Source organism: Ursus maritimus, unplaced genomic scaffold (assembly GCF_017311325.1).
Source record: "Ursus maritimus isolate PB19 unplaced genomic scaffold, ASM1731132v1 scaffold_25, whole genome shotgun sequence".
NCBI classification, from domain to species: Eukaryota; Metazoa; Chordata; class Mammalia; order Carnivora; family Ursidae; genus Ursus; species Ursus maritimus.
In genome coordinates, this window is record NW_024425008.1 from 37925561 (window position 1) to 37949066 (window position 23506).

The 23506-nt window shown below is 36.0% G+C and overlaps 1 protein-coding gene across 1 annotated transcript in view; it reads right to left on the bottom strand.

Annotated features, from left to right (window-relative positions):
* Window positions 1-23506, bottom strand: part of PPM1A (protein phosphatase, Mg2+/Mn2+ dependent 1A) — a 38701-nt gene that overhangs the window by 9589 nt on the left and 5606 nt on the right. The window contains exon 2 of the mRNA XM_040641817.1: window positions 251-1104. Within this exon, the coding sequence (XP_040497751.1) occupies window positions 251-1084 (834 nt within the window). The 5' untranslated portion in view covers window positions 1085-1104. The remainder of the gene's footprint in view (window positions 1-250; window positions 1105-23506) is intronic.

Sequence of the window (23506 nt, forward strand, 5' to 3'; positions counted from 1 at the left end):
TCTACAATACTAAAAAGCTGAGGTAGTCGTGGTTACTAAAAGACCATTTAGATTATAATTCTTGCATATTTGGTAATTGGGTAATTTATTTCTTAAAAACATTCCTAATTTTTGTAATTGGCCAAGAGTATCCTACAGTTTTGCGCCAAGAACTTATTTCTGAGAACTACAGTTTCTAAAATGATTAAATACTAGAGTAATAGTTAGTGACATAAAACCATTTTTATCTTTTAAAAGAAAGTCTAACTACCTTATACAAACAGGTGTCGACTACTTCATTGCAAACTTTCTCAAGGTCATCAGTGACTTCAAGTCTGGATCTTACAAAATCACAGAGCTCTTCATTTCCCATAACATCCCAAATACCATCACACGCAAGGATAATGAACTGATCATCTTCTTCAGACCTTTCAATATCATGGACTTCAGGCTCTGGTGAGACAAGCTGCTCTGTAGGGCCTTTTCCATGGACACATTTGTAATCAAAGTCCCCAAGGGCCCTCGATACAGCCAGAGAGCCATTCACACGCTGAATCATTACAGAACCACCTGCATTCTGAATTCGTTCTTTTTCCAGCGGATTACTTGGTTTGTGATCTTGTGTGAAGAAGTGAACTTTCCTGTTTCTACAAAGTAACCCCCTCGAGTCTCCACAGTTAATGAAGTAAGTATGTTGAGGAGAAATTAAGACACCCACGGCTGTTGACCCACTTCTATCTGCGCCATGCTTCTTCTCTGACATAACTCTCATATGTTCATCAATCTCCAGAAAACCTGTTCTGATTCCATTCTTTACATTTTCCACAGAAGGTGCTCCTGCAGACCCTTTAAAATCCTGGTTATTGGTGATGTGATCTAACAAATGCTCACAGCAGTATTTGGCAACCTGAGAACCAGCATGCCCATCATACACAGCAAAGAACGACCATGTTTCAAGTCCACTTGGCAAACCGATCACAGCCGTATGTGCATCCTCCATTTCAACTCGCCAACCTTGCATGCTGCTTAGCCCATATCGCAACCCATTACCCTGCCCCTGGGCATTATGTTTTTCCATCTTTGGCTTGTCTAAAAATGCTCCCATTATGTCTTGATATTCTAGGTCTGCAAAGGAAGAGAAACAGGAAAGTTAATAACTATCTTATATACAAAATACATATTCAACAATTTTTTAAGAGTAAAGAAGATATAAAGAAAGCTTTAAGTAAGAAATCACAACTCATAAGCAGACACTCATTGTGTTGCTAACTTGGAACCTAGAGATTAACAAGAAAGAACTGGGGGAGAGGCTGATCAGGCGCAGCTTAGAATGAGTAACAGACAGGGAGAACTGAAGCATCAGGATAAAAGTAGCTGACCTGACACTCCCCCACCAGGCACAACCACTTGAGGTAGAAAGGAGACTGGCAGTGAGCATCAGCTTACATGAACCAGGCCAAGTGTTTCAGGGTGCAATGAATATGTGCATCTCTTAGCGAATCTCAGACCTAAATTGTATGTGTATGTTAATCAAGAAAAAGCCAAATGAATTTACAACATACCAAAAGCCTATGAAATCAAACATCTTGGTTGAACATTTAGGATTTTCCAGTTTTATTCTGACTACCTATAGTTTTATTCTTACTACATGAACCCTCTGAAAAAGTAAAAAATGATCTACTCACAATGATCCAAATTTGCACACTCATTCCTTTAAGCCTTTGTTCATGTCAGTCCCCTTAACTGGAATCCCCTGTCCTTCCTCCTTACTTATAGAAAAATATATATCCATCTTCTAAAGTCTAGTTCAATTTCTATCTTTTCCATAGGTTTTTCAGTCTCTGACAAAACCATTAAGTTATTAAATTATCACGTACAACCTCAACTGTCAAGTTGCAAAGCAATTATATATACATACAACAAAGTTCGTTATATATAACAAAGTCAACCTATTGTGGTCTACTGATGTTCTATTAATTTAGCAGTAATAACATGTATCATTATTATTATACTCTATGACCATTAGGTATAAATAGTAAAGGAGATTAGAGGGTCTAGGAACAGCCATGTGGGCAAGGATTAGCTAATCTAATCCTTTCCCAATAATCAAAAGCTAAAAACTCTGGTCTGAAATGGGCCCACACAACACAGGGGGACAGCTGGTCAGAATTTAGGTTGACCTTTATTTGAGTAATAGCCTTGGGATGTAGAGACATGGGGTCCAAGTCATCAAATAAGTCACAACTGAACTCAAATCAATCTGAAAGGAGGCTAGAATTAAATTTAATGGAGGTAAAGTAGGGAGGCAAAATAGGGAGGTAGGTAAAAGTACCTACATAAATCAGGACGCAATTCTAAGACTAAGGGATTGATGATGCTAGTGATGCTAGGCTTTGAGAAGAAGCTGGGAGAGAAAGGTTTAAGAAAAACTCCTTAGGTGGGGCGCCTGGGTGGCACAGCGGTTAAGCGTCTGCCTTCAGCTCAGGGCATGATCCCGGCGTTATGGGATCGAGCCCCACATCAGGCTCCTCCGCTATGAGCCTGCTTCTTCCTCTCCCACTCCCCCTGCTTGTGTTCCCTCTCTCGCTGGCTGTCTCTATCTGTCAAATAAATAAATAAAATCTTTTAAAAAAAAAGAAAAAAAAAGAAAAACTCCTTAGGAAGGTCACAGTGTTCCAGTAACCTTTTCCCCCTTCTTTTCCTAGCAGGGCCAAACTAATACACAAGACAGAAGTCTGGCTGACTGGTGTGATAAAACAATATCCTGCCTATTCCTCTGTCCCCTATTACAATTCCACTAATGTAGGTAAATAATGAAAACTAGCCATCATATATTCCTTATGGTAGTATTCATCAGATCACCGGATACCAAGTTGATATACACTATTATGACAAGAGTGACTGTTTTGATTGGACAAAGGAATAACATAATGATGATACCTTAATAGCAGACAATGTTTAAGAATAATTCTAAATCATTCATTCTCAACAACCCTCTAGAGTGAGTAATAGTATCTTCAATTTATAGATGAATCTCAGTGAGACTAAAGAACTTGGCCAAGGCTAATCAACTGATGAGTTCAGAAGAATCAGGACTCTAATTCAAGCCTGTCTGAATCTAAAGCACCATTTACTACTAAGGTAATGGTCTTGACCATGGATATACAAAAGAATTATCTGTGGACTTTTTGAAAAATTACAATTAAGAAATCAGGATTTTCAAGGTAGGGCTGGAACCTAGGCATCTGTGTTATCTGTAAAAAAGATTAGATGAGATGCCTAGATAGGTACATCTAGATGGCTAGACGATGACTGAGGCATGGTGAAGTCAAGTCATCTGCTGAAGGTCAACTGCAATTTGCCTCATCTCTGTACCTCAATTCCTTTAGCTAGGCTAAAGGGGAGGAGAGAGATACAGTTAAGATGCTTGATGATCTAGCATTCCTCATCCGTACAATCAACATACTTATACTTACCTCTGAATGTCGCTTCAAAGTTTAAATGAGGTAGGCAAAAAATAAGGCACTCAGCAAACTATTTCATTATTACTACATTCCTAAATATACAGTCACACTAGATTCTGATACTACCTAACAGGGAACTTACTCTCTTTTGCAGAAAAGTCCAGTAGCTGTTTTCAAGATATACATATAAAACTACCAAATAAAAATTCTTTGAAGACAAATGGGTAAAATTTCTAAAAACAAACCCCAAACTTTTGAAAAAATATGTTAGAAATGTAAAAATGTAACGAACCAAGTCAACCATCTGATAAAATTTTAGGTCCACCCCATAGCAAATATAAAAATATACATCAAGGACAAATTAATAATTTTGTGGTTGGACTTTCACATAGTGAAAATAAGACCATTCAGAAATCTTACCTCCTGGGATTCTGAGTAATTTGTAGAATCCTAGTGAAGCAGCCAACAATGGCTACATAAATACAGCAGATGGTTATGTAAATATAATACCAGAAATCACTCACTTATAAATACTATGTTTACACAGTCATCTTCCAGAAGTGGACTACTAATTATGTAGTCAAATTATTAAAGTGGCATCTATCTATAAATAGTAAATCCCTAGGGGTTCAATTTGCCCATGAAAGCTTAAGCTAGTTTCTGAGAGAAATTCTAGTTCTCGCCTTGTCTTAAATCTACTCTGAGCACATGCTGGATGGACCTCACCGCAACACTAGCTTAATCAGCTGATCTGAAAACAAAGTAGCAGGACAATCAAAAGACTGAACTCGTCTTTGATTTGGTAGCAGTGTACACAACATGGCAAAATTCAACTCATTTGCAGCGGGATGTGGGATGTAAACTCTTAACTGCTACCAAATATGCAGCATATTGTACATTGCCTACTAATGCTTACACGTGAATATACTCTGTAAACCTGAAGACAAATGCTCAGCTGACCCCTGAAATGCACATTTATTGAACGATAGGATTTAAGCAATATATTGTAGAGCGGGAGTTCAGTGAAGAAACAGACTCCTTGTGGCTGTATCTCTGCAAAGGATAATTTAAGGTACACAAACTACTTTCAACTTCCCAAGCTATGAGACATGTTAATTCATAAATTTTATTTTGTAATCCAAGGCAGCCATGTCAAAGTTATCTATGGTAATGACAAATAAATGCATGAACAAAACTTTATACCAATTTGACAAAAGAAAAAGGCTAATCTTTGGGTAATTTTTCTCTCATTGGAGTCTGAGATTTCTCATCAACCCTTACTTTAAAAAATGATTACACGGAGGCGCCCGGGTGGCACAGTTGGTTAAGCATCCAACTCCTGATTTCAGCTCAGGTCATGATCTCAGGGTCCTGACATCGAGCCCTGCGTCATGTTCCATGCTAGGCATGGGGCCTGCTTAAGATGCTCGCTCTCTCTCTCCCCCTGCCCTCCTCTCTTAAAAAAAAGGATTACACGTATTTATATTTACAAATTTGATTTTGATTAACTTGTATAACTCATCAGAGCCAAAATGTAGAAATGATCTGTCTAAATCTATTTTACAAATGAGAAGGCACACAGAAATAGAATGATTTGCTGAAGGTCACAAAGCTAGTTCAACAGTAAAAGCTGAGAACAGGACCTATGTTTCTGGAATTTTACTGCAATTCTACACATCCTGTCCTGTGTACTTGCAAATGAAGTTAATGGAAATCTAAAAACAGACTTCTTAGAAAAGAAAACACACAAAGCAGATAAGTAAGGAAGACTGTCACAGAAAAAAGCTGAAAATACCTTAAAGTGCCATTTCTTCCTCTGCCTATTCTTAACTTCTAAACTTCTATACTGCCAAAGATAAATGACAAAAAAGAAGGAAAGGTGAATAGAAAAGGAAAAAAAAGCAAGAAATCTAAACTTTGGGTTTTTGTCTGGGACTGACAGAAAACCAGAGTGAACAATTTCTGGCAAAGCTAATCTCAAATACAGAGGCTAAATAAAATGTAATAATGAGCAAAGAAAAATAAAAGGATATATTTTTAAAGGTTCAGAAGTTACGGGGAGGGCGCGGAGCACACACCTCAATATTCATTATCTCCAAACTAGAAATTACCCATTAAGATACGAGATATGAGACGACACTAAATGAATAACACTACTACAGGCTGTCAATTAAAAAAGAAAAAAGGCACTCTGAACGTAGGTACATGGAAAGGAAAAACAATTACTGAACTAAAAATTTCAATAAAGACAATGAATAGCCAATTGGATACCACAGGGGGAAAAAAAAAAAAACCCCAAACCAATAAATGAGATCACCTCAAGGAATTCTTTTAAAACTCAGGTCTTTCTCTTCATCTTGTTAATTCCAAACATACAAACCCACCCACATCTGTACCCATCCTATCCTCATACCTTCTGTTATAAAAGAGTACTCTCTGTGCTCTCACTTAAACATAAATCCCTCTATTAGAGCTTTGAAGCCCGTGCTTCCAAGGAATCTTATACTACTTACATGTCTTCTCCGGAACCTTACAACACTGTTATCCTCTTCTTCTTTATATTCAACCTCTCCTTTTCAATCAGAGAACAATTTTTAGAGACACTCAGATGTCGACCATTACTAACAAGTCTTTATGTGACTCCTTCTCCTGTAGCTACCCATCTGCCTTTCCCTTCCCTTTGCAGTTCAACTTCTTAAAAACACGTGTTGATGCTTCACACTGTTGCCTGGCCATTCCACCAAAATAGGCTCCTCCAGGTTGCTTAATCCAGTGGACATTTTTAGCCCTCGTTTCATTGACTGCTTACAACAGCATTCAACACTCTCTCTTCCAACTTCCCACTGGCTTTTCAAGATGCTACACACTCTCAGCTTTCCTCCTGTCCCTGGCTTTTCCGTCCTTGTTCCCTTTGCATGCCCATCTTCATCTTCCAAGCCATTAAATATTGACAGTCAAGGCTTAGACCTAAGCCCTTTTCTCACTTTATGCTGGCTTCCAAACTATTATTCATGTGTATGGGGGAAAGGGAACTAGATGATATTTTAAGATACACAAGGACTCAAAGTATACACTCATACTTTTTTAATGAGAAATCCAGCCAAGCAAATATCTACTCACTGTGTTTTAAAACTTAAGTTCATCTCTATGACTTGTCATTCATTAGTTTAACTCTTAAATAACCTGTTTCTTAAAAATAATCTAAAAAACAAAATCCCGTATATAAAGTAAAAAGAAGTTGGGAAGTTGCCCACTTACTCAATTTAATAGTAAGGAGACACCCCCTTTATGTCTATAGATGGAAATGCCTTTTTTTAAATTTAAAAGTTTTTAACTTAAAAAGTTTTAAACTTAAAAGTTATAGATGTATCCAATATGTGACTTTGGACAAATACTTTAGCTTAATTTCTTTTTTTTTTTTTTTTAAAGATTTTATTTATTTAACAGAGATAGAGACAGCCAGCGAGAGAGGGAACACAAGCAAGGGGAGTAGGAGAGGAAGAAGCAGGCTCATACCGGAGGAGCCTGATGTGGGGCTCGATCCCAGAACGTCAGGATCATGCCCTGAGCCAAAGGCAGACGCTTAACTGCTGTGCCACCCAGGTGCCCCTAGCTTAATTTCTAACTCTCTTCATTGATAAATAAACAACCTTGATTAACCATTTCAGAACAATTACCTTGTTCTGAAAAATGTAGAAGCAAGGAGTCTAAAGTTCTAGGAATACCTAGGTAAAATGGGATTAGTAAGTAATACTTCAGTCTAAAATCATACTGATGAATTCTACTTAAAAATTTTTATTCTCAACACCAAGATGAAGATTATGAGATAAAATTATTTTACAACAGAAAAATCAACTTGTAGAAAATGAAAAAACCAGCTACCAACTAGGACTACAAGCTGGTAGCCTGAATGTGATCTTCACATATATTGTTAGCCCCTGCCCCCGAACAACATGCATTCTCCAGTGCCCCTACTACTCCTCATGGACCGCACGGCATCTGAGCTTGCATCATCTGATAAAGAGGACAACACCTGTGACTATAACAGCATACAATCCATGAGGATTTACTCTAATCTGATTTTTCATGAAGTGGCCAATCTCATCTCGAAGTAGCAAAACAAAATGATACCTGTAAAAAAAAAGCTGAATAATGGCTTCAAAGGTACCAGGCCTGGATCCTACAATGTTACCTTATTTGGAATCTCTGCAGGCATGATTAGTTAAAAAACTTGCAATGGGCGGATTATTTTGGATTATACTGGAGCCCCAAATTGCAATCACAAGTGTCCTTGAAAGAGAGGCAGAGGAAGAACTTTCACAGAGGAGAAGTGAAGTGAAGACAGAGCAAAGAGAGATTTGATGATGCTCGCCCTTGAAGATTACAGTGATACATGGCTACAATCCAAGGAATGCTGCATTCTTCCTAAAGCCTCCAGAGTGAACACATTCCTGCCAACACCTTGACTTTGGCCCAGTGAAACGAATTTTGGACTTGTGCCCTCTAGAATGGTAAGAGAATAAATGTGTATGACAAATAAGAAACTGGAGTATAAAAAGTATTAATAGAACTAAGGAAAGAAATTTAAGAGATAAAAATTATTGTAATGTTTTAAATGGCAAAACAATAATGTGCAAAGAACCTATAGAAAACATCTGCAAGGGGTAAAATTAAAAATAAGAGAAAAATCATCCTGTATGCAGGTAAAAATAGAGATAAAAGTGAGTAGATTGAAGATACAAACAATGCAGATCCAACAATTTAATTAGTGTACTGTAAACAGAAAACCAAATAATGGAGAATAAAACTTCAAAGAAAAAAGAAATTAATCCCAAACTGAGGGAAATTTTGAATTGATGATTGAAAGTGTTCATCAAGTAGTAATTTTAGTAGAAAGGGTTCAATGCCAAAGTATACTTTGATAATGAATTTCAAGAATACAATTTAGAAAAATAAAAACAAAAACAAATCAGGCTGGCCTCAAACTTCTTTGAAGTTTGGCCATATAATGAAGTAAGGCCTATAAATGTTGAGGGTAAAGAGGGATATTCCCAGAATTCTATACCCAGCAAAGTTGGCATTTATATGTGAAGGTAACAGAAAAGATATCATGAACTATGCCAATACTAAAAAAGTATCATCCAGGGGTGCCTGCGTGGCTCAGTCGGTTAAGCAGCCAACTCTTGATTTCAGCTCAGGTCATGATCTTGGGGTCCTGGGATAGAGCCCCCCATCAGGCTCTGTGCTCAGCCGAGGAGTCTGCTTGTGGATTCTCTCTCCTTTTCCCTCCGCCCCTCCCCATGCTCAAGCTCTTTCTCTCTCTCTCTCTCTCTCTCAAATAAATAAAGCTTAAAAAAAAAAGTATCATCTATGTACCATTAATGGAAAACCTATTTAAAGAAAGATTAATGCCAAGAGATTAATCAAAACCAGAAATTCAATAAATGGAGATGTCAGAGTATCCAGGACTTTGGGGTGGACAACATACACTATGCAAATACAACTGTCCCTTGAAAAACATGGGTCTGATCTGCGAGGTGCACTTATACATGGATTGTTTTTAAATAAATACAGTACTATAAAATATTATTTTCTCTTATGATTTTCTTAACATTTTTTCTCGAGCTTATTTTAAGAATACAGTATACAATACAAATAACATGCAAAATATATATTAATCAACTGTTTATGTTATCAGTAAGGTTTCTAGTCAACAGCAGGCTATCAATAGTTAAGTTCCGGGGAAGACATAAGTTATATGTGAATTTTTGACCATGTGGAGAACTGGTGCCCCTAACCTCCATGTTGTTCGAGGGTCAACTGTATAACAGAAGTCAAGGGTTGGGTGCCTGGGTGGCTCAGCTGTTAAGTGTCTGCCTTTGGCTCAGTTCATGATCCCAGGGTCCTGGGACTGAGCCCCACATAGGGCTCCCTGCTCAGCGGGAAGCCTGCTTCTTCCTCTCCCACTCCCTCTGCTTGTGTTCCTTCTCTCCCTGTATCTCTCTCTGTCAAATAAATAAAATCTTAAAAAAAAAAAGTTAAAAAAATTATTAGAAAAAAAGAAGTCAAGGGTTGTGATTTTAATTTCAGAGAAAGAAAAGCATAAGGAATAAGTTAATAAATACAATGACTATCTTTTTTTAACTGATGTGTACTCTAAAATTATAACTTAAAATACTTTTATGCCAGATAATTCATACAACCCTTCAAAAATACTATGTGCTGAAATTAAAACTATATTTTCTGTTCAAATATGCTTAAAACATTAAAAACCAAGCATTTATTTGATTGTATATTGGAAAACAAAAGCTGTCAAGTTTCCTAACATACTCCCATTCACCCTACTCCAGGAACCACCGCCCCACCCCCCACAAAAGAAAACAAATGACACAGACTATATTATCTGACTTTAAAACGGTAATAGTAGATGTTGGTAACAATGAAGAAAGAAGAAAACTTTAAACATCTGGAAATTGCTTTAAAGGCATGCTTCTCATCAACCTTGCAGTGAGTTTGTACATTTTTACAATTACAGAATATTTAGAAACAATAATGATAAGTAAAACCTTATATCAAATTTTATGAGAGGTGACCAAACGTTACTCAGGAAAACTAACACTTTCTTAGTAAAAAAGGTGAAAATCAGTACATTAAATCTCAACCCAAAAAGTAAAAAGACCAACCACATGCATACACACAGACCTAAGGAAAGAAATATATTAAGGAATATATTAAGAAAAATTTACGTAAACGTGATGTCATATGAGTGAAAAATGAGTAAAACACGTAAACCACTAATTAGTCTGAGAAAAACTATTATTCAAAATTAGAAACCAAACAAGCATACAGCCTGCCTCTGAGACAGGTGTTTGTTTTATAAAACACACCGTACAATTCTTTGCTAATAAATTTGAAAATATGGAGGAGACAGACAATGTTCTTGAAAAACAAATTACCAAATTTTTTTCAAGCAGTGATGAAATAGAGACCAGTAACTCTGGAACAAAATGAGAAAGTTATCAAAGAACTAACCCTCAAAAGAACTCTAGGGCTCATGAAAAACAAAATAAAAAAAGCAGAAGAACCATTCCAGGTTAAAGAAGACCAAGGAGCTAGGACAATAAAGTTTAACGTGCAATTGTGCACTGGCTTATATATGTGTGTGCAAAAAGAGTATGTATGCGTACATACACAAAGAGGGAAAAAAGAAAACGTATAAAACAAATGTGGGAAAAAAGTAGTCATTTAGGTAAATATGAAAGTTCACTGTACCTTTATTTCTTCAAATTTTCTGTAAGTTTAAATTGTTTCCAAAATAAAGTTATTAAAAACAAGTGTATCAGACAATTTCACAACCAAGATCTTGCAAGCCTTAAAACAGTAATCCTGATTAAAAACTGTCAAAGACAGTACCAAAAAATAAAACTATAATCCAAACATAGTAACACGGATGCAAAAAACCCTAAGTATAAGCAAATCACCTAGAAGAGCTCATCTTAAGAATTTAACTACGAGGGGCGCCTGGGTGGCACAGCGGTTAAGCGTCTGCCTTCGGCTCAGGGCGGGATCCCAGCGTTCTGGGATCGAGCCCCACATTGGGCTCCTCTGCTAGGAGCCTGCTTCTTCCTCTCCCACTCCCTCTGCTTGTGTTCCCTCTCTCGCTGGTTGTCTCTATCTGTCAAATAAATAAATAAAATCTTAAAAAAAAAAAAAAAGAATTTAACTACGAGCCAACATTCAGAGACTTATTAATTTGCCATCTTTTTAAAAAAGAAATCCCAAGGGGGGCGCCTGGGTGGCTCAGTCAGTTAAGCGTCTACCCTCAGCTCCTGTCATAATCCTGGAGTTCCAGAATCAAGCCCCGGGGGGGGGGGGGGGGCAGGCTCCCTGCTCAGCCGGGAGTCTGCTTCTCACTCTCCCTCTGCTCCTTATCCCACTCTTCCAAGCGCTCTAATAATTTTTTTTAAAGATTTTATTTATTTATTTGACAGAGAGAGAGACAGCCAGCGAGAGAGGGAACACAAGCAGGGGGAGTGGGAGAGGAAGAAGCAGGCTCCAAGCGGAGGAGCCTGATGTGGGGCTGGATCCCAGAACGCTGGGATCACACCCTGAGCAAAGGCAGGCGCTTAACGACTGAGCCACCCAGGTGCCCCTAAATAAAATTAAAAAATAAAAAATAAAAATAAAAAAGTTCAAAGGAAAAAAACCACATGATCGAATTTTCATCTGATAAAATTCATTCTATAATATGATAATCTATATTTCAAGCCAAAGAGGAAACATAGTGATTAGAACAAGTCCCAGAAAAGAAACGAACACAAGGATACCTATTCTTATCCCTAATATCTAGCAAGGTCCAGAAATAATAATCAATACAGTTAAGATTTTTTTAAAAGGCATAAAATTATGAAAGATCAAATTGCTATTTGCAGATATTAACTATGTGATGGCAAACTCAAAATCTAAAACAATATTAGGAAAAAAAGTTCAATAAGGTTATCTGACTACAGAAAATCCTTAAGAAAACTATTAAAAATAACCACTTAGAAAGTAAAGAAAAAAATGCCAATATGTCTTTATATCTAAATAAATAATCAAAGAAATATTCAGAACCTTTAAGAAGAGAGCTTCAGAATAAAAGACACTCCTATTTCTGAGACAGGAAGATTCAATATTGCCAAGACAGTTAACCTTCCTTTCTTAATCAATAAATTTAGTATAACCACAACTGGGTCTTTTTGTTCCCAGACCTTGATGAAATGATTCCAAAATTCATATGAAAGAATAAATGTTTGGGAATAGCCAAAACATTCTAAAAAACATCAGCATTTGTCACATCTAATATTAAAATAATTTCAAATTATGTTATTTAAGAGGGAATACTAAAAGGATTCGTAAGTGGAACAGAATTGAGACTCTGGAAAGACAACTGTGGGAACAAAAATTCAATAAATGGTGTTAAAACAGCTGGCCTATTTCAATCCTGCCCTCCCATGGAAAGTAGCTGAATTCCTATTACACATCTTAAAATAAATACCAGGTAATTAAAGATTTAAGTTTGAAATACTGTAATAAAACCATACAAGTACATCCAGGCAAATATTTCTATAATTTTATTGTAGGAAAGAATCTAAGTATGACATTTTTTTGCCATTGGGGAAAAAAAGACTTCGTAAGTCTTTTAAAGAAATAAAAAGCAATTCCAGAGGAATAAAACTTCTACACTATAAAACCAAGCTCATAAGCTTGAGAGGCACATACCTTTAAAACAAGTATTTGCAATATATATGGTAAAGTTAATATTCCTAAAATAGACAGAAGTCTCTTATAAGGCAATAAAATGAACACTTTGAAGGGAAAGAAACGAAGAACACGAACAGATAATGCAATTCATCAAAGAATACAAATGGACAATAAGTACATGGAGTAATAACTAACCTCACTAGCCATTAAACACAGATTTATTTTTTACACATTATCGAGGCTTAAAAATGGGGTGCCTGGGTGGCTCAGTGGGTTAAGCGTCTGCCTACGGCTTGGGTCATCATCCCAGGGTCCTGGGACTGAGCCCTGAGACTGGCTCCCTGCTCAGGGGGGAGTCTGCTTCTCCATCTTCCTCTGCCTGCCCCTCCCCCTGCTCAGGCTCTTGCACGCATGTTCTCTCTCTCTCAAACAAATAAAATCTTTAAAAAAAGATTAAAAATTTATAGTGTCCAGTATTGGCAAAGGAGTAAAAAAAAATATATGCTTCTCATAGGTAGAAGAGTAAACTGCCACCTTTTTAAAGGATATGTGGACACACATTAATTTTAAATGTTGACTTCCATTTAAATGGTTTTCTATATGCACACTCTGAAGTACCCTTCTATTCTAAAAATATTTTTAAAATAAATGAACTATAAAACAAAATTAAGAAGACCAAGTCACCTGCTAAAGATAAACTATTAAAATACAAAGCTTTTTGTGAAGCTGAAACTACGAGCCTCCTGGGTTCAACTAACAGAGATGGAGAAGAGTCTACATCCTGTAGGGATGGTAACCAATTAAAAACGCCCTGTGCAAAGCTGGGATAGAACTCAAGCTCACTGAAACTCATGCCTGGGGTGGAGGGGTCTGTTGCCTATAAAAGGAGCTGGGAAAAGCTACTTACTAACCTTATCACCTGGAGCTATAGTTTAGATGAAGTTAGGTGCCCAAAGAGCAGAAGAGTATAGCTCTTCTTCTAGTCTGTGTCTTTTCTTGGAGAGAGCCTGATCCTGATCTTATCAAGAATCAGGAACCACACCTCCAACATAAGACATGGTTTCAGACTGGGCACCCCACGGCCAAGATGTAGGCACATGCAAAAACACTGGATAAGAAGGGTGAAAACAAAGAAAACAAAAAACTTCCATTTAGTAAGAGAACAAAAACCAAACTCCAAAACACATGAGGAAAAAAAAAAAAAAACTATGATGGACAGCCAACAAAATCAACAATTGTAGGAATTCAAACTAGAAGGAAAAATAACAATCTGAAAATAACGTAAAATGTGTGTTTAGGATCCTTCCAAAGTTAAAAAAGACAATAGACATGAAGAGGAAAAATCGTCAGAAATCAAACCAGAATAGGTGTCTATTAGAGAGGGAGAATCTGAAAGGGAGAAAAACATTCACTGAGAAATAAAAACAACTGAGGCCACGTAAACTCTAGCTGAATAAAGTCAAGGGGTTAATTAGTAAATTGAAAAATGATACTTTGGAACTGCCTAGAAAATAACATAGAGATTAAAAAGGAATACTGGAAAAGCAATATTCAAAAATACAGGGACACCTGGCTGGCTCAGTGGGTAAAGCATGATCTCGGGGTTGTATGTTTGAATCCCATGTTGGGCGCAGAGATTACTTCAAATCTAAAAAAAAAAAAAAAGAAAAAGAAAAATATAAAGGTTAAAGAATTTTCTAGAATTGAAGAAAGATAGGCGTCTTCAAATAACAATGTATTTCAAAGAGTACCTCCATACAGCACAACATATACCTCCTAGGCATATGAGCGTGTGTTCAGGATATCAAGTAGGTAGAACAAATACTAATATTTATACCACACTTAAAAAACAGGGTTCTGTCCTGCATATAGTTTACATATATTAATGTAATGACTGCTACAACCCCTTACAATACAGATACGCTCTCATCATCTCTGTTTAGAACTTGCCCAAGGTCACACAGTGAATAGTGGTGACAGGATACAGAAAAGGAATCTTTTTAAAAACTGGTAGAGAGAAAAATTAAATACAAAGGCCTAACAACTAGGTAGAAACCAGACTTCTCAGAGATCCAAGTTTCATAAAACAATGAAATATCTTGAGGGTACTAATAGGAAGGGGGGACCTATTAACCAAGAATTCTTTATTTGCTATAAAAAAAGGAAAATAATGTATAAAATATACTTTCAGATGAAAAGTACAGACATTTATAGGCCACACTCTGTTACTGAAAAGATTACTAAAAGACATACCTTAGCAAGAAAGGTAACTCCAGTAGTGAGATACAAGGAACTGTCCTCACTGAAATATTTGGCTGATTAAAGTAGATATTAAATATAAAAAAGAAAACGAAACTTTTTTATGCTACAAAAAGAGGAAATAAAATTGTAGACAGTTATACTGATGATGAAGGAATGTTGTGTTTAATCAAATTTGAGCTCACAGAAAAAAAAATCACCAAATATACAAGGGAACAGGCTGCAATGAACAGGAGTGACATAACAAATATGTGATATAAAATAACTATGTATGAAACATTTAACAAGACTTTTCACACAAGCACACACACACACCAGGAAAATGAGAAGAAATTATTTAAAAATTTACCAAGGAAACTGGGAAAGAATTAAATACCACTTTTGGAAATTAAGAAAATCATTGATATTAAAATTTCAAAGGATGACAACAGATTAGAAACAAATGCAATAAATTTAGTTCACTGAGTTAAAGAAATAAAATTATGTTCACTTCAAAAAACCTACAACCAAAGGATGAGGGGGAAACGGGAAGGAGAAAAGAAAATCAAATTCTCCAACAATAAATAGTTAAGTAGCATACATAGTCCACAGAAGTAGCTGTAAGTTAAGACTCAGACTTTAGAGTGCCTCTGAAAGCCCAAAAACTGTTAACTAATCTCTCTGTCGATGCCAACTCCCTAGAATATGGCTATGGTAGTAGCAGAGTTCTTTACACTCTCAAGCAACATTTATTCCACTGAGAGAATCAGAAAACACCAGCAAAATAACGGCACCTTCCTCTATAAGGTACAGCTTAATCTAACAAACGCTCCTCTGGTATCTCATTTTCTAAATATACCTAAATCACAGCAATCTTTAAATTTGTATATCTTTACTTTAGGGAGAGGTAGAAGTTTCTTGTGGGGTCCATAAATTTGCAGCTCACAGGGCTTAAGGCCTCTGGAATGTTACTCCAATCTCCCTCAGGCCTAAAATATTTTCACAGGTTTCTCTGGTTAAATATTCTTTTAATAAAGCTCAATTTTAGATTAGTCAGTTAAATCAACAAATACTCTTAAATTTCTCCTACAAGTAATCTGTAAAAGTTATGAAGAAAGAGGTGTGGTTTTTTTTTTCTTTTTAAGATTTTATTTGACACAGAGAGAGAGAAAGCAAGAGAGAGCACACAAGCAGGGGGAGTGGCAGGCAGAGGGAGAGGGAGAAGCAGGCTCCCCGCTGAGCAAGGAGCCAGACGAGGGTCTCCATCCCAGGACCCTAGGATCATGACCTGAGCCAAAGGCACACACTTAACCGACTGAGCCACCCAGGTGCCCCTATAGCATTCTTTTGAATAGAAATACTTATTTAAAAAAAATATAATAGTGTAAACTTGGTTTCCAATACTAAAAATACTCATTCAAATCAGATAACATTTTATATGTGAAATAATGAATCTCATTGCTCTAAAGAAATTAAGTATCTCCATCACCTGCTCCTTTAGAAAGTTATATACAAAATACTGTAGGCAATATTTCTGATAAGGAACTGATTATGGGGTTTTAAACATATCATCCAAGATATAAAATACAAATACAAACAGTTCCCATTAGTTTGCATTCCCCTCCTCCCAAATTTTGAGTCTGCTTATTACAGGACTTTACTCCTTTAAAGCTGTATGTATGACTATGGCTCTATGGGGGGCACTTTTACTGATTGTACCTAAAATCCCATAACAGTCCTAGCCCAACCAGAAGCCCCTGCTCTATCAAATCAAATTAGATTTTCTTTGGCAGCAGCAATCTCTCAATTAGCGCCATTCCCCTGGCTAATCTAGATCCCTGAAGTAGTCCACTGAGTATGGAGGCATCCAGAACAGGATTCTACCTCTCCAATTTGAAAAGCCTCAAGGGACAGTGCCATTTACTTCTCTGTGGGATTTCTCCAAAGTATCCCAAGGTGATAAGGGTCACCCATGCTACACTGGTTCAAACCTGAAGATCTTCAAATAACCCCCCCCCAAAAAAAACCATAATTCAACTTTTTAAATTCCTATACAAAGTTCTGGAAAGAAAATACGTCAAGGGTACTAAACCTCATCAGAAAATGGAATTATCATTTGTGCTTCACTGACATTATGACTAAAATTCAAAGTTCAGAACGGAGAATTAAAAAAAAAAAATCTTATCTTCTACTACATAACATCTCTGCCTTTTTTTTCTTCCTTCTAGGTCTTATTCTCTCCTAAGCAACCTCCAAGTTTTATTCTTCTGTTCACAAACTCAGTCTCCTCGCAAATTCTGTACCATTTCTATTCCTGTTCTCATGAGGAGAACTCTGTCCCTCCCCAGCCTGATCAATCTCAATCTCCTCTTCTATTTTCCTGTTCTTGCCTTTCTCATTCTTGGGTTTAGGGGAGTAAGAAGGTAGAGTTCAGGCAAGTCAGCTGCTAGGGGAAACATTTCAGTGAGCTCATGCAAGCAAGCCTGAGCCTGCAACTTTAGAAGAGAAATGGCTACTAGAGCAACACTTCAGGGAACGCTGAGGGACTAATGAGCAACCCCCAGGAAAAAGCACTTCTGGATGAGGACTAATGTTATACACTCTTTGAACTTATAATACTAGTGAAGAGGCTGATTCTTGGTTTAAAGTTGGAATCAGTCTTCCAATTACTGAATTAATTATTCCTGGTCAGAGGAGGAGGAAACAATCATTATTTAAGCTATATAAGGAGGCTACATTACTCACCACTGGTTCAGCTCATAAGATATACAAGATGTTTATAAAGGCTAGAAATTAACTGATCAAAAACTTATCAAGACTGTACTTATATGAAATATCCAAAAAAATGTATAGAGACAGAAAGTAGATGAGTGGTTGACAAGGGCTGGGGGAGAGGAGAATGGGGAGTGACTGCTAATGAGTACAAGGTTTCTTTGGGGGTGATGTAAATGTTCTAAAATTAAATTGTGGTTAATGGTTGCACAATTCTGTGAATACACTAAAAACTTCTGAGCTGCAGACTTTAAATGGGTGAATTTTATGCTATGTGAGTTATATCTCAATAAAGTCATTTAAAAAGACTGCTATGGGTTTGTATGGTTTTCTGTATCTATATTTTATTTTCCATTAAAAGATTTTAAAAGATGACTACAGATTATATGGAGCAACATGTAATATACTATATTAAAATTTTTCAAAGATTATCTGAAAACTTCCTCAGCTGCCCAATATTTCATCTTATAGCTTCAATTAAATACTGACTTCACTCTTTGAATAAAATATTTTTCCAAATAACCAAATTTCATCCAAATAAATTATAATGCAAGACTCTTACTAAGTTAAATAATACCTAAATTTAATGCCCTAAATTAAAACCTTAAAAAATGAAATTTGAAAAAGCAAACCAAAAGAGAACAAGCAAACCAACCAAAGTCAGTCAGATACAGTTCTTCTAGGCTAAACTGTATTTCCATGAAGTCCATGACACAAGTTATCTTTTTTCTACCAAATATCATTTAAAAAAAGTCTTTGCTGAATTGGGTAAAAATTTACAACTACCCAAACCATAGTTACATTGTGCAGGTATGAGCAGCAGTCTCAGTTTCACACAGTAAGTGTAGACAGAGCTTGCTGCTTTTGATATTTCCTTCACGCTTAATGTATCAGTATCTTGCAGACATGTACTGTGATATGAATTACATGCTCCATAAGGTAGTCCTCTTAAGTTTCTACAAAGGTATGTACTGCGCAATTTTTAAAAGTAAACTTCAGAAGGACATAATTGCCTGAAAAATATCTAAGCTCAATTTAGTTGGTGGGTTTTAGTGACTATAAAAATTAGATACTGACCTATTTTCACTTACAACTACAGCATAAGCAAAACATTGAAAAGATGTGGAAAGCACAGAGCTATCTAGTTTTTAAAGTTTTCTAAGAATGTTCTACAGTATTCATAATCTCAATTTGCCTCATCTGTTAATTATTTCAAATTTCTCAGTTTTTAATAACTTGCCTACAGAAGTGGATTCAATTTCCAGTTTGCTATTTTAAACCTTGCATATTTGAGGATTCAGACTCAGACTGACCTAGAAAATAATAACTGACTCCATTAGCCAATCCATTCTTTTTTCTTTTGCTTAAAACAAACAAAACCCCGTGTGTGACAGTACATTTAAAAATGTATGCTGGCAACCTGAAAGAAGGGGAAAATAAAATTTATTAAATATTTAAGATGATAAAAGGCTTATTCACAAACAAAATATGTAGCAAATTTTAAGTATTTTACACATACGAAATGCCACTGCTAGAAAAAAGAACCAAAAAGTATCTGCCTCTAAGAGAAAGACTTCTGTCCATACAATCTAACCATTTTTCAAAAACAGATTCATTCACTGAGTCCACAAGTTTTGATGAGATGCTTTGTGTGTATGGAAAAGGGTGTCGGGAAAGTAAGAGAAAAAAGGTTTTTTTTTAAGTGAAAATTCCATCTTTCTAATAGCTTAAAAAATACTATCTAACTTCCCCCTGTACTTGATTAGCCACACCTCAAATGACATGACCTAAAATAAATTTCTCAATTCCCTGCCACTTCTCCTACTGAGTTCCCTGTCTCAGGAAATGCATCTACCATTAGTCATAAGCTCACAGAATCCTTATTTCACCCTTATCATAGTATATAAGACCCTATGAATTCTTCTCATTTTAGATTTTAAGACTCATGAGGGAAGGGGTCATGTCTTTTCTAATCATAATACTTTGCATATAGTGAGACACTTGTTTTATATGTAGGACAAAGGAATGATAGCCATTATCATGACTTTTGTCAACAGACTCAGGAATTCTTTTCTACCGAGGAAAAGGTATTCCCATACAAGAGGACCTGCAAACAAACTGTATCCTACCGTTTCCATTTGTTATTCTATAGAATGCATAGTTCTAATTTTTAAAATCTCTACAGAAATATAATTGATTTCTAGTAAGAAAATATTGGACTCTAATGCACATGTGCAGCTTACCAATTAAAACTCTGATTTTCAGATTGTGTTAATGACTTTTTTTTTAAAGATTTTATTTATTTATTCAACAGAGAGAGAGACAGCCAGCGAGAGAGGGAACACAGCAGGGGGAGTGGGAGAGGAAGAAGCAGGCTCCCAGCAGAAGAGCCTGATGCGGGGCTCGATCCCAGAACGCCGGGATCACACCCTGAGCGGAAGGCAGACGCTTAATGACTGAGCCACCCAGGCGCCCCTGTGTTAATGACTTTTAAAAGTTTCTTGACATCATTAGTTGACATTCTCATTCCTGTAAACTGCCACATAAGATATACTGGAGGGGACAAAAGAGAAAGATGTAGTTTTGACTAGAAGTTAGAGCCTATACATTCTCTTTCTGAGCTATTTACTTATTCATCTGATCATTCAATCAATAGTCATGAATGAGTAAAATTTTTAAAGTGTTTTCTACATGAGAAGCAAAGTATAAGGTAATTTAGACACAAAGGAATAATTTCTGAGAGCTCGGAAACCCACTTTCAACGTACTTCAGACAAAAATATTTTTAACTTAGTCTGGGAGTTTTACTGTATATAAAATGAATTAATCCCATATGCACTTAAGGAGCTCCTTATTCTACTGATTGTAGCAAACTAGTATAAGATCACACTAGATGGCCGACTAGTTGTGGAAGTACTTGCTTACACTATGAGGAAGCATTTACACAGAGAAAAATGAACATGACAGATATGGAATAATACAGGTTAAGCTGTGGGTTGACAGCAGAACAAAAACTGCCACTTCTAAGATCAGCCCCTAACATCCAAACAGCCCTACAGACTCTCAGCAAGGATAATAATCTACTGCTTCATAAAAAGTGAAAATTTGATTTACCATCTATTTACATTCTGAAGAATGATGGCATACTGCAAAGATGTTTTTCTAAAGCCTGGTAAATTTTGTAATTCTGTTTGCAAAATAAAACCAAAAAAACAATGTACAGCCACTCCTTGCTTATTCTTATCATTAATATTTTCATTTCTGAAATTTGGTAACAGAGGTAAGTAAGCAAGCTGCACCTCCTATAGACGTAATATCAAAATAGACGTAATTTTCTACCACTGATACTAAAGAAAAGAAGTGCTAAAAAAAAAGAAAAAGCCAAGGCATTTATTCAAAATCAGTAATGAATTACATTCTTAGAAAAAGCACAATAGTTCTTGAATAACATATTCTTTAAATAAAATAAGTAGGCTACATATAGACTGACTCAAAACAAAATACACACAAAAAAACCTCATTTATCTACATCCTTGCCTGAATGGTCATATCACAGATGAGTAAAAAGAACCAGCCTAAATATAAAATGGATTACACATGACCTACGCTCTCATAATTTGCTATACTTCTGGTTCACGTGCAATTTTCTTTGTGATGTGTTCATCAGAAAGTAAGCAAGGAGACTACGAAGATTAAACAATCATATATTGAGCATCAACTTAAAACAAATAAAACCCTGTTCCTGCTTTCAAGGAATTTATTTTTAAAAATATTAATATTGAAATATTCCATTTATAATATAACTTCTATTGTAAACCCAATTAGGTAGCTTGTGTTTAAGACTATCTTCTTAAATTCACTAAGAATTTAATCTGAATAAAGGATTGATGAAAGCATTTGTCAGTGGGTTGCAAAGTTATGAATAAGCCATAAGGCAAAACTGTGTATGGCTTGTGGTACTAGTTGTGTATTATGCCTATATCTTATATTTTTCTTATATTACAAAATTTAATAGCTCTTGGTAAAAAGTTCTAAAGTGAATTGACATAACATATGACACTATACTTTTCAAATTTAGTATACCCTTCCACCTCGGATCCCAACTCAATCACAAGATTCACTCACTGGGTACAATGGAAATGTAGTCATACCCTTCATAACCAAAGATTTTCTAAACCATCACAACTGCCAAAAGTTTCTTTTAGCAGGAGCAATAAAACTACAGTGATACATATATACAATAACTATGAAAAATCCAAGGACATGTGTTTAGCTTCTATTACCAGCTGTGAAACTTTGGACAAGTAACTTAACCTTTGTCTCAATTTCTTCATCTGTGAAGATACAAGTAATAATAGTATCTATCTCATATACAGAGATAGGAAGATTTAATGAGACAGTAATTAAAATTTTTCTATGATAATGCCTGGCCCACTGCTCCATAATGTTAGCTATCATTGTTAGTAGCTAATGTTAAGGCTAGAAAAATTTAAAAGGTGCACAAAGAATTAAATTTTTGATTCTGGTCTCATCAGTATCATACTCCAATAAATGAGTCTTAGCAACCAGACTGCCTATATAAAACTATCCATTTAAAAATTCAATAAAGGAAATTTTACTATGCATTTTCCAAATACTGAAAACAGTTTAATAGTTTGATACGGTTTAAAATTTAGCTTTAAGGTTTATATGAACATAGACTATTCATATATTATGTATTTGTTTTGGTTCACATCAAGAGTTATCTCCCTTCTTTAACACATCATCTAATTACTGTGACTCCACAACTCCCCATTTAAAAGGTTGCCTAGTTCACAGTATCTGCAAATAAACTCTGGAAAGAGATGCAAGACTATGAATGTCCTACTAACCCTCAAAGTGAAAACACTGGAAGTTAAAATGAAACCTTTAGGTCTAGAATCAATCAACCTAATTTTCTATACCAACATAAGAACTCTGCCACATTTCTGGTATGTATAATTTTCACACTTAAATATCCAGGTTCAGCCAAAATAATATATAGGAAGAAAAGTAGGAAATGTCTGCTACCTGAAATGTCTGCTACCTGAAAGCTCTGAACCTTTTCCACCACCTCCTACAGCAATCACTTCCAGTCTCAGGTAGATTTTGCCTAATATTTACAAAATATCTGAATATCTACTACCCACAAGGCACTGTGGTAAGCTCTGGGGATAATAAAAAGTTATTGTATTTTCCCCTTCCGAATTTTATAATTAAACTGAACACACAGTTATAATAAGAACACAAATACCCAGCAATAAAGTATACAACTAAAGCCATGCAAATAATACAATAGATATTGCTATAGAAGGACAGAAATGAGAGATGAAACACTGAGATCAGAGATGGCTTTGTGAAGGAAGAAATATTAGAAATGAGCTTTGATAGAGAGGAAAGCAAAAGCTAGAAAAAGAAGGGCAAGAATTCCAACCTACCAATTAGCATGAACAACAACCCATTGAGGTAAAAGGACAGGGTGTGCTCCAGAGATGGCAAGTGTACTGGTTCGGTTGAAATAGATCAGTCCTGGGACGCCTGGGTGGCTCGGCTGGCTAAGCACATGACTTGTGATTTTGGTTCAGGTCACGATCTCATGGGTCCCAAGACCGAGTCTCATGTCTAGCTCCCGCCTCAGTGGGGAGTCTGCTTGAAATTCTCTCTCTGCCCCTCCCCCCACTCACTCACACTCTCTCTCCAAAATAAATACATAAATCTTTAAAAAAAGAGAAAGAAATATATCAATCCTGAAGTTCAATTATGGAAAGTCTCAAAAGCCCAGCAAAGAATTCT